Source organism: Primulina tabacum, chromosome 5 (genome assembly GCF_025594145.1).
Source record: "Primulina tabacum isolate GXHZ01 chromosome 5, ASM2559414v2, whole genome shotgun sequence".
Lineage (NCBI taxonomy): Eukaryota > Viridiplantae > Streptophyta > Magnoliopsida > Lamiales > Gesneriaceae > Primulina > Primulina tabacum.
Window position 1 is genome coordinate 12,300,641 of NC_134554.1, and position 15,815 is coordinate 12,316,455.

At 34.9% G+C, this 15,815-nt stretch overlaps 3 protein-coding genes across 3 annotated transcripts; 2 read left to right on the plus strand and 1 right to left on the minus strand.

Annotated features, from left to right (window-relative positions):
• The first annotated feature begins 139 nt into the window (after positions 1-139).
• Positions 140-2,050, plus strand: LOC142546647 (uncharacterized protein At2g23090). The gene is made up of 3 exons (XM_075654480.1): positions 140-458; positions 569-609; positions 1,729-2,050. The coding sequence occupies exons 1-3, from the start codon at positions 383-385 to the stop codon at positions 1,846-1,848; spliced, it is 237 nt and encodes a 78-aa protein (XP_075510595.1). The 5' UTR covers positions 140-382; the 3' UTR covers positions 1,849-2,050.
• An 803-nt stretch (positions 2,051-2,853) lies between these two features.
• Positions 2,854-8,983, minus strand: LOC142546648 (casein kinase II subunit alpha-2). Its single transcript, XM_075654481.1, has 10 exons — positions 8,711-8,983; positions 7,832-7,961; positions 7,246-7,440; positions 5,832-5,989; positions 4,898-4,988; positions 4,755-4,820; positions 3,712-3,794; positions 3,411-3,474; positions 3,235-3,303; positions 2,854-3,147 (listed from the first exon to the last, which is right to left on the minus strand). The coding sequence occupies exons 1-10, from the start codon at positions 8,794-8,796 to the stop codon at positions 3,088-3,090; spliced, it is 1,002 nt and encodes a 333-aa protein (XP_075510596.1). The 5' UTR covers positions 8,797-8,983; the 3' UTR covers positions 2,854-3,087.
• A 3,694-nt stretch (positions 8,984-12,677) lies between these two features.
• LOC142546649 (BTB/POZ domain-containing protein SR1IP1-like) lies at positions 12,678-15,815 on the plus strand. Its single transcript, XM_075654482.1, has 5 exons — positions 12,678-12,871; positions 13,111-13,180; positions 13,506-14,120; positions 14,202-14,741; positions 15,069-15,815. Exons 1-5 carry the CDS (start codon positions 12,780-12,782, stop codon positions 15,591-15,593), a joined length of 1,842 nt encoding a protein of 613 aa, XP_075510597.1. The 5' UTR covers positions 12,678-12,779; the 3' UTR covers positions 15,594-15,815.

A 15,815-nucleotide genomic window follows, 5' to 3' on the forward strand; every position in this document is an offset into this window, starting at 1 on the left:
TGGTTCCTGAGTTAAGGTGTGGGGCATGTCCAATGGTTGATGGGGGTCGAGTCTGGGTTTGGCCAAACTCACCTGAACCCAACTCGTTGCCATTTGTCATTTCTAGCCAAGATGAATGACAGGTTGTGAGCCAACCTATCCAAACCAACCGATCGATCACACCACTCCCGAATGGTGGGTCGGCCCATCTTGCCCCCGTTGCCTTTTTTGACAACTCTGAATAAACACTTTCTTCGCGTTTGTGTGCATAAATTCCCAGTTTTGGCCTCAGACCAATTTACTTCTTTTTCTCTAGCTCGAGCGAAGAGAGAAGAGGAGTTAATTTCTAGGGTTTGCAATTTCTGATAATCGATTCGAAGGCGCACCAGAGCAATAGAAAAGCATGGGCGGTGGGAACGCTCAAAAATCGAAGATGGCTCGCGAGAAGAACCTGGAGAAATTGAAAGCTGCTGGAAAAGGTCCCTTCCCCCCCACCCCACCACCACCAAAAAAAAAATAAATTATGTAATAATTTTCAAATTTTCTCTTATTTATCGTGCTGAATTCCTGAATTGTCCGATCTGTGTAGGGAGCCAGCTAGATTCCAACAAGAAAGCCATGACAATCCAGGTACTTTCTTTTAAACGTATGTCGAGGTAATAGTTATCGATGTGCTTATGGTGTCATGATTTGGTGCGGTGCGATGCTTGTTGGAAGTTGAGTTTTGGTAGTTTATGCCGTAGATTTTCTGTGGTCGCGATACAACTACCTGAAAAGAATCTATGTTTGTGAAGGAAATACATTTGATGAAGCTCTAAACTTCGCTTGAATTCCTATATTTACGTTGTTTGAATATAATTAGTGCAATCTTGATTGATTAATGATTTTTAGTGATCACGTTCACCAACATTTCATCTTGGTTCCTCGGATGATGAAGGCCAGATTTGTTGTTGATGGGAAAAGATTTCCATTGTTTTTCTAAGTCTTCTCTGAAAAATCTCATTTTCGGTTATGCCACTCATTTTCCCCACTTTATGGGAAACCACGGACTCCAAACAATATGCTTCTGTTTTTCCATGATATGATTCTTTTAATCATGCATCAATGAAGTAAAGACATCATTTTCTCAACCTACCCATGGCTTCACAATAGCGGATCAATCTAATTATTGGATGGATGATCTACCCTTTATAGAATATTAATCTAAGTAACAGGTCATGGCAAAAGTGAAATGAAGAGTTATAAAATGGTCGAAGTCGTTGGGAATTATTTCTCAATAGCAGGAGTGTAGGACTTTCTTGCTCATGAAGATTATGGAAATAACTCATTTACTTTCGGAACCAAAATCTTGTTATTACATTCATAATATCTTGTACAATAGAATTTTTTCTATTAGATGAATATAACATGATTATCTTGATGGATTTTTTTCTTTACTAAATTTTTTACAGAAGACAAGATATTTGACTATCCTTTCTAACTTTTCGACTTTGTGGTGCAAATTGAAGATATTTTTGTTCATCACCGACTAAAATTGCATATGTTGATGCATGATATAGCCTGATGCTATGTGCGTACTTTGGGTGTTATTCTAGTTACTTGAAAATGCTATTTTGCAGCATTTGGTGCAATTTGTCTTTCAGCTGCGAGGCTAGGAAGACAATTGCCTTTAGGTGCTACTGTTTTCATGATGATCAATCGTAGATGTTAGTGACTACATTGAATTTCTTTTGGTTTTACCCGATGCAGTGCAAGGTGTGTATGCAGACATTCATGTGCACTACTTCGGAGGTGAAGTGCAAGGAACATGCAGAAGCAAAGCATCCCAAAGTTGATCTCCACTCGTGTTTCCCCCATCTGAAGCAATGATTTTACTGGAGGGCTATAAAATCTTGGAAAGGAGGCACTGTTCTGTGTAGTTGGCACTTGTGAGCATTGGCCTGTGGAGCCGAATAATTTATTAGTTACAAAACCAAGACGATTTTGATTTGTTATATTTTCTTTGATGGACTTGCATGTTACTTGGGAAGACGACTAAAATTATTTTTAATAGTGTTGCAACATCGTGTTGGATCTTTCTCCAAAAAACATTCTTTAGATATGTTTGATGATTTGATCTATAGCCACATTCAAGTTTCTCTTCATCGATATTCCTCCAGATGCAAAGGCAAATGCCTCGGAGTAGTTGAGTTTTGGAAGATAGCGGGCATTAGTCTATCATATTTCAGGCTAGTTATCTGATTTGATTGTGTGCAAATGGTTCAAGCATTGGTGGTTCCTGTAATAATAGACTTGGACGACACAGCTTTTTATTAGAAACAAAACTTAGGCAAAAACATGTTATCTGTAGGATTGCCTGGTGATGGTGGGCAGTTGCCAACCAAGTAAAATGTTATTGGAATTTGAATTGAACACGTATTTCAGGTAAATAGAGCTTTCTTGGCTGCGAACCTTGAACACGTATTTCAGGTAAATAGAGCTTTCTTGGCTGCGAACCTTAATAATTTCATTTCAGTAATTTTTTTCCCTTTTCTCACGTCTTCTCAAATTATTGCTGCAGATTAGCGGGGATGTACCTCCCCGCTATGTTTCCCTGTTTGAATTTAGTTGATTGAGCCCAGCACATGAATTTCTCTTGTTTCTTTATTTGAAAGTAAGTTGCCCAAAAAAGAAAAAAAGAGAGACTGTCTAGACTATCGTGGAGGTATTTCTTGAGTCTTATCTTCTCAGTGGAATCAAGATATTTGGATATTCGAAAATAAATCATGCCCCTGAGTCCTGACTGATTAAACAATACATAAAATCAAATCACAAAAAATTATTTTCCCCCATATCGGACCAATCCAAAATCAACTAAATTCTTCCCAAAAAAAAAGCAACTTAAAAGAGAAGTAAAATCTTCTCCCAAGGTTGGCACAATGGAAGTCTTCAGATAATCGAATCAAAGTTAAATACATAGGTTTTAGTATAGTATCAATAAATTTAGCTCAGGCAACAAACTTCTAGATCAATAATACACGAGCATTCTTAGATTTTACCCAACCAGGATAGGTGTTGGATATTCGATACACATCTCTGCGGTGTTCTGAACGAAGGGAGCCAAACATTTTATTGGGTCCTTATCCTGCTATTTTCTGCAGCCCTGACCTGCAAGAAATATGGGTGCGCCTGCGAACAACATCAAGAACCATCAATTTTCAAGACTGCAACCAAATATGCTGCAATAGACTAGAAGTCAAAAGCGAGGAAAACTACCATTGCTTCTCTTGCAGTGAGCCTGTCCTGATGATCATAACGAAGGAGTTTGTCAAGAAAATCTATGGCCTGCATTTTATGGAACAATAAAAATCAACTCAAATTGTACTCCTATTGTCCCCATCTTTTTTGAGGTAAAACAAAATGCAATCAATGAAAAAGATTTGTACGCACACCTCTGGTGAAACAAGATGCTGATTATCAGCATTTATAAACTTCGACCATGGTTTCCTGCTATGTCTGCCAAATGAAAAAATGGAAAAGTTAATTATTTAACGTATAGATGCCCTATACCAAGACAGACTTCGTATTTTTATTATATAGCATCTAATAGAGCCACACTGATAGGCTGATCGCTAAGATCAATCTGGGAAGGGATGAAAACAGAAAATCTTATTTGGTATTGTGACCCAGTCTAGAGTTTGTCTGAGTGAAGCAGTGCCAATTTAACTTGATTGCAGTTGTGCATTAACACACCTTCCAACGAGAGCTTCGAGTTGAGGATCAAGCTCCAAACGATATTTGTGTAAATAAGCATTCAATTCATCAGTCCCAAGCACCTGAAACATCAGTTCGAAAGCAGATATCAAATTACATGAGGAAACAACTCAAATTTCATCAAAAACTGCTAGCGCCTTGTTATTGTAACCTTCTTTCGTAAAACATTACGGCTATGGTATTCGATCTCCAAATCATAGGCCATTGCAACTCTAAAATTCAAAACCCAAATTTATTGGATAGATCCCTGGGTATTGAGAAGGAAGGAGCTGCTTCCAGCCGAGTATGTAACTTACTAATGCAATACTCGTGAGAAAAGCTGATGATGAAACAGTATCGTATGCCTTAGTTCCCTTATTCTATACATTTATTTGGTGAACTTACACATCATTATCAATTTGAAACTTGCCTTTCCCCAAAAACTTCCAGATGTTAACAAGTGGAAGGTCAACAATCTAGTTTCAAGTGGATTGCCGTCATTGAGGAGGCCGTGACTATCTTTTTTTTATCACCACAAACGTCTATATGTTGATCTACAAGTATTATTTGGAAAGTTTATCTTAACATGCAGCTACATTCGGTTGCGTGGAACAGACAAGGTTTAACTGAATGACTTGAAACCAAAATATACAATCATATCACTAATAAAATCAGATCAATAAACACTTCAAATTGTTATCATTTATAAATGTAATAAAAGTTATATTTTGAATATTAAATTATTTCCATTAATGTTTTTTTAAAGTTCAACAATTTTTAAATTAATCTACCGTGTCAATAAACTAATATAATTACATATTAGACAGATTGGAAAAAAAATTTCTGGAACAAAACTAATTTCTGATCCTGATTATTTTGATCAGAAATTTTCTTAACACTTGAAAGTGTATGATCACTGCAGAAATCAGGTTAATGATATATGTAACCACATACGGACAGAGCAAAACTAATATAGGGAAACAGAGTCATATGCTAAAGTTCAAAAGATCTCATTGTTCGGGAATAGGACAAAATTGCATTACCTTAGCAATTTTAACAAGTTGATCCTGGTTGTCATGCCCATAAAAGAAAGGTTCCTTGCGGAAAATCTACATCAAGAAAGCACATAATAAAGAGGACCACCCCAAAAGAGGACCACCCACAGTGCATCATTTAAAGTTCTCACCATTCCAGCAAACATGCAACCAAGGCTCCACATATCTAAAGAATAGTCATAGTCTTGCAAATCAACAAGTAGTTCCGGACCCTTAAAGTATCTGGGTGGAAGAGAAATTTCAAGGATTCAAAAGGACTAACAACATTTTAGCTTATGAAGGTAATAAAAAAAGAAGACAAAACGAAGCCATACTTGCACAAATCACCTCACGAAGTCAATTCATGATAGAAAAGGATATCATTATGTGTAAAAAAAACTTGCTACAACTAAATTCAACTTCCATTTCTACGAGGTGATGCTTTAATATGGGTATAAGGCTTTAGCTAACAAAGTCAACGTGTTGTTATCATCAGCTAAGTCATTTTTTGGCATTGTTTTGAAAAATAGCGTAAACCGCAAAACAACCACACCTATAGGTATGCATTTTTACTGATTCATACTTTCAGTCACAGCAGGTGGGTGGAAGTGCCAGATGAATTTTACTTCAGTGTCAAAATTAAGATGGCTAGACCTAAAAGCAGGAAATATCTGGAGACGTAACAGTAACAAATTCACAAATTGCCACCAGAGAACCATCAGGAGTTGTGGGCATTCCTCTAGTGCACAACCTAAACCTATCACTTTCACTTCTATATCGTGCATAGGATATACAAAAGAAGGAAATAGAGCACAGACGAATAGGAATAAAACTACTTAAGGTGTTGTACACAATAACATTTATGAGTTGATTAAAATAGGGTAAAAATTATCAAGTCTGTAGTCACAGTTTTATTCCAGGATTGCAAGATTAGAAGTCGAATATATCACTTGTAAAAGAAAAGTTTCTCCTGTAAGTGAAACCAGGCAACCGTAAAGACAGCTAAAAATATGATGGGCTGATAAGAGTTGCATGTGCAGAAACTGATTTAGCAAATCCCTATCTTTTCACGGAAGTACATATTACCTTGAAGCTACACGAACATTATATTCCTTGCCAGGGTGGTAAAATTCTGCAAGGCCCCAATCTATCAAACGTAGCTTTCGCAACTCATGGTCTATCATTACATTGTGAGGTTTAACATCTCTGTGCATTATTCCCTGTGAATGACAATAATCCAATGCCTGCACGAACATAAAGAAATTTTAGTCTTCAGACTGCTATCAAACATGATGTATCAAAAAAAAAAAAGATGTGATACCATATAATCTTGATGCACAAATATGAGCAGATGAGTCACCCAACACATCTTACAGCAACTCAAATACTCAATTTATCAGCACTCTTCTATTGGAAAATGAAAGTTTTAACACAAGTCGGGACTTCATCTTGAACACTATTAACTCAATATCATATAAATCCTTTTCATATCTCTCTCCTTAAATAAGACTTGAAATCAGCAGAACAATATGGGGTTCCAACTGTTATCTTTTTTCACATACACCTAAATGGGAATTCTCCATCAAATGTAATAGAAGGCCCAGATCACTAAATTCTAATGGGTAGCACATTAGGATCCCAAACCAGTCAACATTGTTCAAGGAGGAAAAGTGCAGTTACAAGACAACAGAATATAAAGACTTGATTAGATAAGGTGATGTCTAAAGTTGAGAAAAATCACAAAAATCAAAATAGGAAAAAAAATCAAAAGTCAGTCAATCGTCAATACTTGATGCATGCAATTCTAACTAACTTCTCCGAAAGGTATAAATATGATTGAAAGATAGAGATTCTGAAATAATAACAAAATGTTTTCCATTTCTTGCCAAGACAATAAAATGAAGACAGAAGTCTGTGGTCTCTGATATTGTCCAACATGGAATTTACTCTACTAAGGCTGTGTTTACTTAGGGTAATTAAAATGTGATAGAGATATTTATCCCAACTCATCGAATGGTCACTTACAAAAATGAAAATTTTCTTAAACTCAAAGACCCGTAAATAATTGGACGTGTGAATGACTGTTAGTCCTTGATTTGAGTGTAATATGTGGTTCTATAAATGGAAAGAAAATGAAAAACTCCTAACATGCCCTTCCTTCACAATCTTTGATCTATATAAACGGAAAGAAAAGGACAAAATTGTGATATTGTTTAATCAAAATTTTAATCAATCAAACTAAATATAATATTTTTTATCCATAACCGCCCTATATCCTATTCTATTATTTTAACAATCACACTATAGTCTATAGGTTATCCAACACAATTCTATCTCCGAAAGTAAACACAACCTGAACGAGGTATCACACGAAGCTAAGAGAATTTTTGTAATGATTAACAAGTTATCTATCATCTACTAGCAAATAAAAAAAATCACAAAATGGACGGAAAAGAAAATTGAGTATGCAGGACTGACATTGAATGAGGTTTCCTCTCACCTTGAGAAGCTCATAAATATAGTATCGTATGTCATAATCTGTCAATGTAGGGTACAAAACTTTGAAATCTGTACTGTTCACATATTCAAATATCAAGCTAGGAGTTTTTGAGTGGTGATCTCTGACAATGTCGAGAAGTTTGACAATATTGGGTCCCCCACACACATTCTGCAGAATCTTGATTTCTCTTTTTATCTGCAAAAAAATCAGAAAATAAACTAAGAAATTTAGCTCAGGATAAAACCGCTGCAAAGTCAACGTAATAAACCAATAGACAATAAATCCTATAAACACTGAAACATTTGTGCTTTTTGAAAATTCTCATTTGATCGCAAGTTGCAACACGTTCTGATTAACCTAAGTAGCTAATTGATAAATACAGTTGAATTTCAAAACAAATCCTGTATATATTTATACTGTGCAATTCTAATATAACCACCTCAGAAATTTGACGAGGTGGCAGACGATTACAACAAAATGCTCCTTTCAAATATACTAACCGTAATGAAATTCAAACCATATCCTCTGAAAAAGCACTTGCCAAAATATTCTGGTCTATGGAGTAATGTAAAAACACAATTTTTACCTTTTTCTTCTTAACAGGTTTCAGAATCTTGATTATGCAGCGCTCATTGCTGTTGACATTTATTCCTTCAAAAACTTCACTATATTTTCCCCTGCCAACTTTGCGAACAACTTCATAGTCGTCCTGGTCACTGCAAAAGTACCCAAAGATTGTACCGAGATATAAAGTCAACATGCCACAATCTTGCTTACAACTTACTTGTATACCATTCTTTTATTTTTCAAACATGCATGCCTGAATATTGAAGAACTTTGCAAACCTCAAATAGCTTAAGAATAATTGGCTAATCAATGATGGTATATATCAAGGCATTACATAAAACAAAATAATAATTATAATCAATTCTATTTAGCACTTCAAAAAATAACATGAATGAAATTTGGATGACAAGAAAAACACTGAAGGGAAGTCTACAGCATTGAACACATGAAGTGAATGGAAGATAATATCGAAAAAACTGCTTATTTATTTTTGGCTTCAAGAATTGTTTTACATTCAAAATAAAAAATCTTATATTGATTTCCTAATCCAGATATGATCAAAATCGGCTGTGAAACATAACATTCAAATTGCAGTTCTAGCAGCTTTGATCAAATTCCAGTGGACCGGGTAAAATGCCTAGAGAACACCGGTGTATATAAATTCAATCAAGTAAAAAATAATAATTTGCGACTATGAATCATCCAATTATGATCATCATTCATGCAAACAGCAATAAACCCATAACACTAAACAAGTTGAACATCATCAACTACTAAGATACAATAATCATTAAGAATCTCCTTTATGGAAAAATATCACAGAAAAAGAATTTAAAAAACTCCAGTTCTACCTTAATAACACAAAATCGAAAGTTAAATAGGATTAAGGAACGTTTACCTCCATTGAACGGTGAGATTTTCGTAATCCCAGTATTCCCTAGGGCGAATAACGTTGACATCCGCGTAGACCTTCGCTTTCGACATCACCGAGCTGTAGATCTGCGAGGATAGGGCAGCGGCGGGAGTGGACAGTAAAGCAGGGAGCTGTGCAACCGGCGCACGCCAGGAGACCAAGGCGCACACGAGCGAGATGCGGAGTAAGAGTAGAGGGTGGCGCGCCAGTGGCGTAATCTACTGGCTCTCGAATGTTGGAAATCGAGTGTGGGGGAAATTGTTTAATTCCTGATTTTTATACCTCTGCTTTTCTTTCTTCAAAACTTTTAACCAATTAATTCAGCAGACAAGTATTTTATTTAACAAAATTATAAAAAATTATTATTTTTATGTTATAAATATTATTTTTTATTATAAATATATAGATTAACTCATCTCGTAAATAAAAATTCTTTAATAAATAATGACATATAACATATGAGATATTTATGAGCTAGAAACAACCGTGTTAGTACGAGGATTATGCAATATATATCGAAAAATAGTTAATATATATATATATTATATAAAAATCAAATCTAAATTCACATCAACACACAATTTGGGTCCAATTTATAGAACCAGCTAGAAATATAAAAGTACAATATTCTAAGATTCTCGGTACGGATGTCGTATCATTCCAATTGATCAATTTTATAGTACTTTCGAAAACTCCACAAAAAAAAAAAAAAAAAACAGAAAATAGTTTCCCATCAAAATTTGCATGTTAGTGTTTGGAAAATGAAAATATATAAAGTCAATTTTTTTAAAAAAATGAAAATATATAAAATTAAATTCGCATTTGTTGGTTTTCCCTCTAAATGTTATAATGTCAGGTGCAAAGTTTTCCGTTTACGACACAAGCAAACATAACCTATGCCAAGCAAGAGAAGTTAAAATCTCACTCAATATATTGACAAGACTTGTCAAATAATTATAATTTCAACTTATGTTTTCTATTTCACCAATCGATTCGAATACGATATTTATTTTATTATTTTAATTTAATTTCATCCGTCCATAATTTTTTATCGTTGTTTTTAATATAAATAAATTATTATCCTAATTAATTTTTTTTACAATTTGGATATATTTATTGATATTCCCGAATACAATAAAAAATAATAGTTCATCATATCAATTATTGTATCCGTATTTAAATATTTAACGAATATTTTTATTGAAATCCAATGGTACATAAACGAGTCGAGTCGAGCCAAACGGTATCAGACTTATAGTTCGATTCAAGCTTTTATCATGAGGTTCGAGCTCGGTTAACTAGCTATTCGTTTATTATGTTTAACGAGTCTGACTCGATTCGTTTTCGAGCTTATCAAATATTTTTAGCCAAAAGACCGACTAAATTATGAAAATTTAATAGGTCGAACTTCTCATTTTATCTTTTTCAATCTCTTCTTTTTTATTCATATATCGATATGAGACAATGCAAATTGTATTTCAACGATTGAGTTCTCAACAAATTAGTAGAGCTCGTTAGTTTAATTTCCATCAGCAATTTCTCAGGATTATACATTCAACATTAATATGGTAACAATTGGAACATTGGGCTTGGATATAATTTGATAATTAGTGTCTCGCGTATTTAGTTATTCAATGAGTGATTTGGTGATGTAATCTGATACGAATGTGGAGCAAATGACTTGGGGTGACATGATTTGAAAACTAAGCAAGTTATAAGTCGAGCTTCATGTGATTGTAAAAGTGATATCGGATAATTTCAGAAAATAAATATAGTTTCGTAGCATATTAATCGAAAAATAATCTTATTAATATGAATTATCTTTTTAGAGGATCCAAACTTTATTTTATTTTATTTTTAAAATTTAAAACTTTATTTAGATCCTACAGACCTTTCAGAGATTAGGCATAGCCGCGTAGGAGTGTGGGGCATGTGGCCGAGAGTCACAGCTTAAATAATTATTAATTCCATTTTATCCTTTATTTTCTCTTTTGCCCTTTTGCCTTTACTGATGTCAATGGACAATATATGAAATGGATATGACTAAACCCAAAGAAAACTTTGATCTATTATTTGTTCAACCGTTGGTTAAATATTATTCGAACTCGTCCCATCTTGAATACAAAACAGGGCCAGATAAGCCCGTGAGACCCGAATTTTTTTTTAAAAAATAGTAATCTTTATTCTAACAAGACTGAATTATGAAACAGACAAGCCTATAAATACAATATAATAAAAAATTAATTCATGTCTTCGACCATACTTAATAATAACAAAAAAATTATTTTCACGACATAAAAATTACATAACTAAGCTCCTCAAGAAAAATCTTGACATCCCCAAAAATAAGTCCAAAAAAAATCTTGACATTCTACGGGTCATCTTCCTCTTCATCAAGAATGGCGGGACAAGTTGATAAACTACTTGAAGAGTTAACTACAAAATTAAAGAAAGAAAATATATCGAAAAAATAAAACTATAATCTGTAAAAAATGTAATTTAAAGAGAGAAAGTACAGTAACAAAATTAAAATGAAAGTACAATAACAAAATAAAACTGTTATTTATTTATCTTTCACCTCACCCCACAACCATCTTCGCGAGCAAATCAATGCCTCCAAAATCGTTGGATTAAACCTACTAAAACGATGACCAACTATTCTTCTACTATTTCTAAAAGCAGATTCAAATGCAACAGTTGATATACGAATAACTAAGATCGTTATGGTTGAAGTGTACTACTAAAAAATGAAAATTAATATAACTAAAATACTAGAGTATTTATATCTACATATATGGGGTATGTATTATAAGACCCATGACCCGCCCCATACCCGGACGGGTCTGAAAAGTTGGACACAAGACCCCCCTGTGATCTATTTAGTATGTCCAAATCCGTCCCATACACACGAGTTTGGGTTAAACTCGGACCCATTGACATCCCTGTTTGCCCTACATAATGCAACTTAGCTGTGCCATGCCGTTGCCAACAAAAATATTAAATGTTTCTTCTTCTTTTTGGGTAAGGAATAGATAAATGATTATTTCTATGTTATATAGAATGATATATTTTTGTGGGTATTAATTATTAGATTTTGTAATTTTATGTAAAATTTATATAGTTTCTATATCGGAATACATGAAATATAATACATATACTTCTTCATACCCCGATCAGTAAATAATATATAAATACATATACCTACTAATATTTCAAGAAAAATCCAAAAACTTGGCATTCTTTCTCATCCATGTCTCCACCACACGTTCTAAACCAAATCTTAACATATCTATTAGCCCTTCATTTGCCCACATATTATCCAATATATACTACTAGTTTGAAAACATATGAAAATTATATACATTATTTATTTATTTTTCTATACGAAGCATATGTTTTAACATTGTCATACTTGATAATATCTGAAATGTAAAACCATAAATAGTTCGAGGAGAAGAGAAGTGTTAGCAAATGATTCAAACATATTTGGGAATTTAAAAAAAATCAACTCAAATATTATTTAATTTGTATTCGAAACAATTGGATATTTTTCATAAATTTCGAAGAATATTCGAACTCAAATTATTCTGTTTTGAAATCTATAGTTAGTAGAATTCTTCATCAAGTTGAAATCAAACGAATTTAGCTCTTGTTCCTTCATCGAAGGGCTAAAATGGGGATTCCACATATATGTGATTAAACAGTAGATTTATGGGAAGTCAGATACCAAATAAACTGCAAAAAATATGGTTGTCCCCTTAGATTCTCAGTCCTCTCTTCTTCAGTGGAGTGAGTAGGAAATTGTCAGTAAAAAGACAATAATCATCGCTTATTATTACGGAATATTTCACCGGCAGTGTCTCATGTGTAGATTCATCGTCCAGATTTAGCCACAAGTACATAAGATCTATTATTTTTTTTAAAATCACACGTGTGGCTAAATCTGGATCATCTCGAACGAACCATTATTACTCATAAACGGGAATTTTTCAATGAAAACCAGTCGTACATTTACCTCTTCATAGCCCTTTAAATAGTTTTGTAGTACACTTCAATGGTGGATCTTGAGCAGGAGCAGAATACATCGGACATGTCTGCTCAGAAAAAAGAGCTTATTTCCACTGCAATGGAGAGGACTACCGAATGGTTGGCTTTCTTCCTCTTTTACTTTAACTGCCTTGTTATCTGGAGGTATCATCGAGATTGCGTACCGTATGAAACGAAACAAAACTTGTGTATTTTGAATAATACACGTAAAATTTGAAACTTGGGTTGTTTCCCGGATTGTTCCGGATGCTAGAATTTGATGAGCTTTTCAAGAAGATGAATACTCTTGTCATCAGTTGTGTGTGAAAATTTGAAATAAAAGTTTAGATATTTAACAGGATCTTTTCTCAAGAAATTCCCAGCGATTTAACAGTTAATGCGGGAGGAACTTCCTTTTCTTTGCATAAGGTACAGATTAAATTTCTGTTCTTTTTTTCATAGCATAGTTACATTATATTGTTGTGATAATTTGAAAGAATTAGATACGGAACGAGGACGAAATATGGTTCTTCTCCGAATTAAAGATTTCGGTTCTGACCGGAAATGCTACTGACTTTTGATTGATTTCTACCAATTTTAAGGGGATTGTTTTTGGAGAATTTTATTTGTTATTTCATAAGTTATTGGCTATGGAATTGAAAGGAAAAAAAGAAATGAGAGTTCATTATGTGTGAAACAGTTCGAGCCGTATAAATTTAATATACGTGTGTAATTTTTTGGATCAAAATTCCAGTTTCCTTTGGTCACAAAATGTGGATACATGAGGCAAAAACTCTCAGAATCCGACGATACTGATCATTCCACAGTCAAAATCTCCGATATTCCTGGTGGTGGAGAAGCATTTGAACTTGCAGCAAAGTTCTGCTACGGAATAAACTTTGAAATCACCACAGAGAACATCGCCATGCTTAGATGTGCAGCCGAGTATCTTGAAATGACAGAGGAACACTCGGTTGGAAATTTGATCAGCCGAACCGAATCCTACATAAATCAAGTGGCTTTAAAGAGCCTCTCAGGCGCAATATCCATTCTACATTCTTCTGAAAACCTTCTTCCCATAGCAGAAAAAGTACGCCTTGTGAGCAGAAGCATCGATACTATTTCAACAGTGGCATGTAAGGACAGCCAGTTCTGTGCTCCAATCAGGTCGGATAGTGGCCTAAATGACTTGATTCCCTCGCCTGGACATAGCTCAAAACCTGTCGTCGACTGGTGGGCAGAAGATTTGGCGGTGTTACGAATCGATATGTTCCAAAGGGTCCTCATGGCTATGATGGCAAGGGGATTCAAGCAATACGCCCTCGCCCCGATACTAATGATATATGCACAGAAATCTCTTCTAGGTTTGGTGAGGCCTTGTCCCATAAAATTTTGAGTTCTCGATTACATGAACTGCCAATATGACATGGTTTTTCTTTCGTGGTTCCAGGAAATATTTGGGAAGGGTAGGAAGAAGATCCAACCAAAACAGGAACATGAGAAAAGGATAGTTTTAGAAACAATAGTTAGCCTTCTTCCTAGAGGAAAAAACGTGATGTCAGTTAGCTTCCTGTCGATGCTTCTTCGAGCTTCAATATGTTTGGAAACAACAGTTTCTTGCCGGCTTGATTTGGAGAAGAGAATGGCTTCTCAATTGGGACAGGCCGTGCTAGATGATCTGCTGATCCCATCTCATTTATTCACAGGTGATACATTACTCGATGTTGAGACCGTGCAACGGATCACAACATATTTTTTCGAGTTTGAAAGAGAGGTGAATAAAACGGGATACAATGCAGATGAAGATAATAGTCCCCCTTCTGCAAACGATAAGGAACGCGTAACACGATTGATGGAGGCCTACCTCTCTGAAGTCGCTTCTGATAGAAATTTATCAGTTTTGAAATTTGTTAGTCTTGCAGAACTTATCCCTGAACGGTCCAGGATAACAGATGATAGTATGTACCGGGCCATCGACATTTTCTTGAAGGTCAGTATATTCCTTTGTTTTTGTTTATTATAAGTCACACTCACCGATTCAGTTGGCCGTGGCATTGACTACTTTATGACAAATATGTATTTAAAAATTTGAATTGTACATTGTAGGATTTGCGTCAAAGGCTATTATTTATTAGTAGTAGAGCCACTCAAATATTTCAACAATCTAATAACCTGAATATCTGGTTTCGATTGCTATGTAACATAGACAGCCACACAAGGTGCAGCAGCTGCAAACAGTTATAGCTTTTGGTATGAAATGATCTATAGTCAACAGATTTTGAATAATAGATTCTTGTATAATTTTCTGTATGTTTAGGCTCATCCTGGTTCAAGTGAAATGGAGAAAAAGAAAGTGTGCAGCATAATGGACTGCCAAAAACTTTCACGCGAGGCATGTGCTCACGCAGCACAAAATGACAGGCTCCCGGTTCAGACCGTCGTCCAAGTTCTTTATTACGAGCAACAGCGGTTAAGGGAAGCAACGGATGGTTGCCAAAGTACAGAATCCCCCACCCTTTCAGCAACTCTAAACCCCTCCACCATTGACATTCACCCTGTAGGAGACCAGGCCTCGTCTCTACGTAGGGAAAATCAGGACTTAAAACAGGAGCTGGTGAAAATGAAATTGAGATTAGATGAAATGGAAAAAAGTTCAAATAGTACTACGCCAGCAGTTGTCAGTCCCGTGGTGATCAGCCGAGCCGCATCCGGTGAGAAGAAACCATCGTTCGTGGGCTCGGTTTCCAGAAAACTTGGTAGGTTCATTCGTATCGATGGGATCATACCTAGTTGGAAAGGTAGAAATCGACCAAGTAAAGATAGGAGACACTCGATATCATGACACTGTTCCATGAAGTATTAAATATGAATATGGTTTTTTTTTTTTTTTTTTTTCTTTTAAATATGAATATGGTTTGCGGGTCAGAGTTATGCGTTTTTTTATGTGCCTGTGTGGTGTATCTATAGTGTTGAATCTGCATTTGAACACGATATTTTATTTCTGTATATTATCTCCATACGTGAGGAATACTAGTGTGGGCTTCAAGGTCGTGTTTCTTCTTTA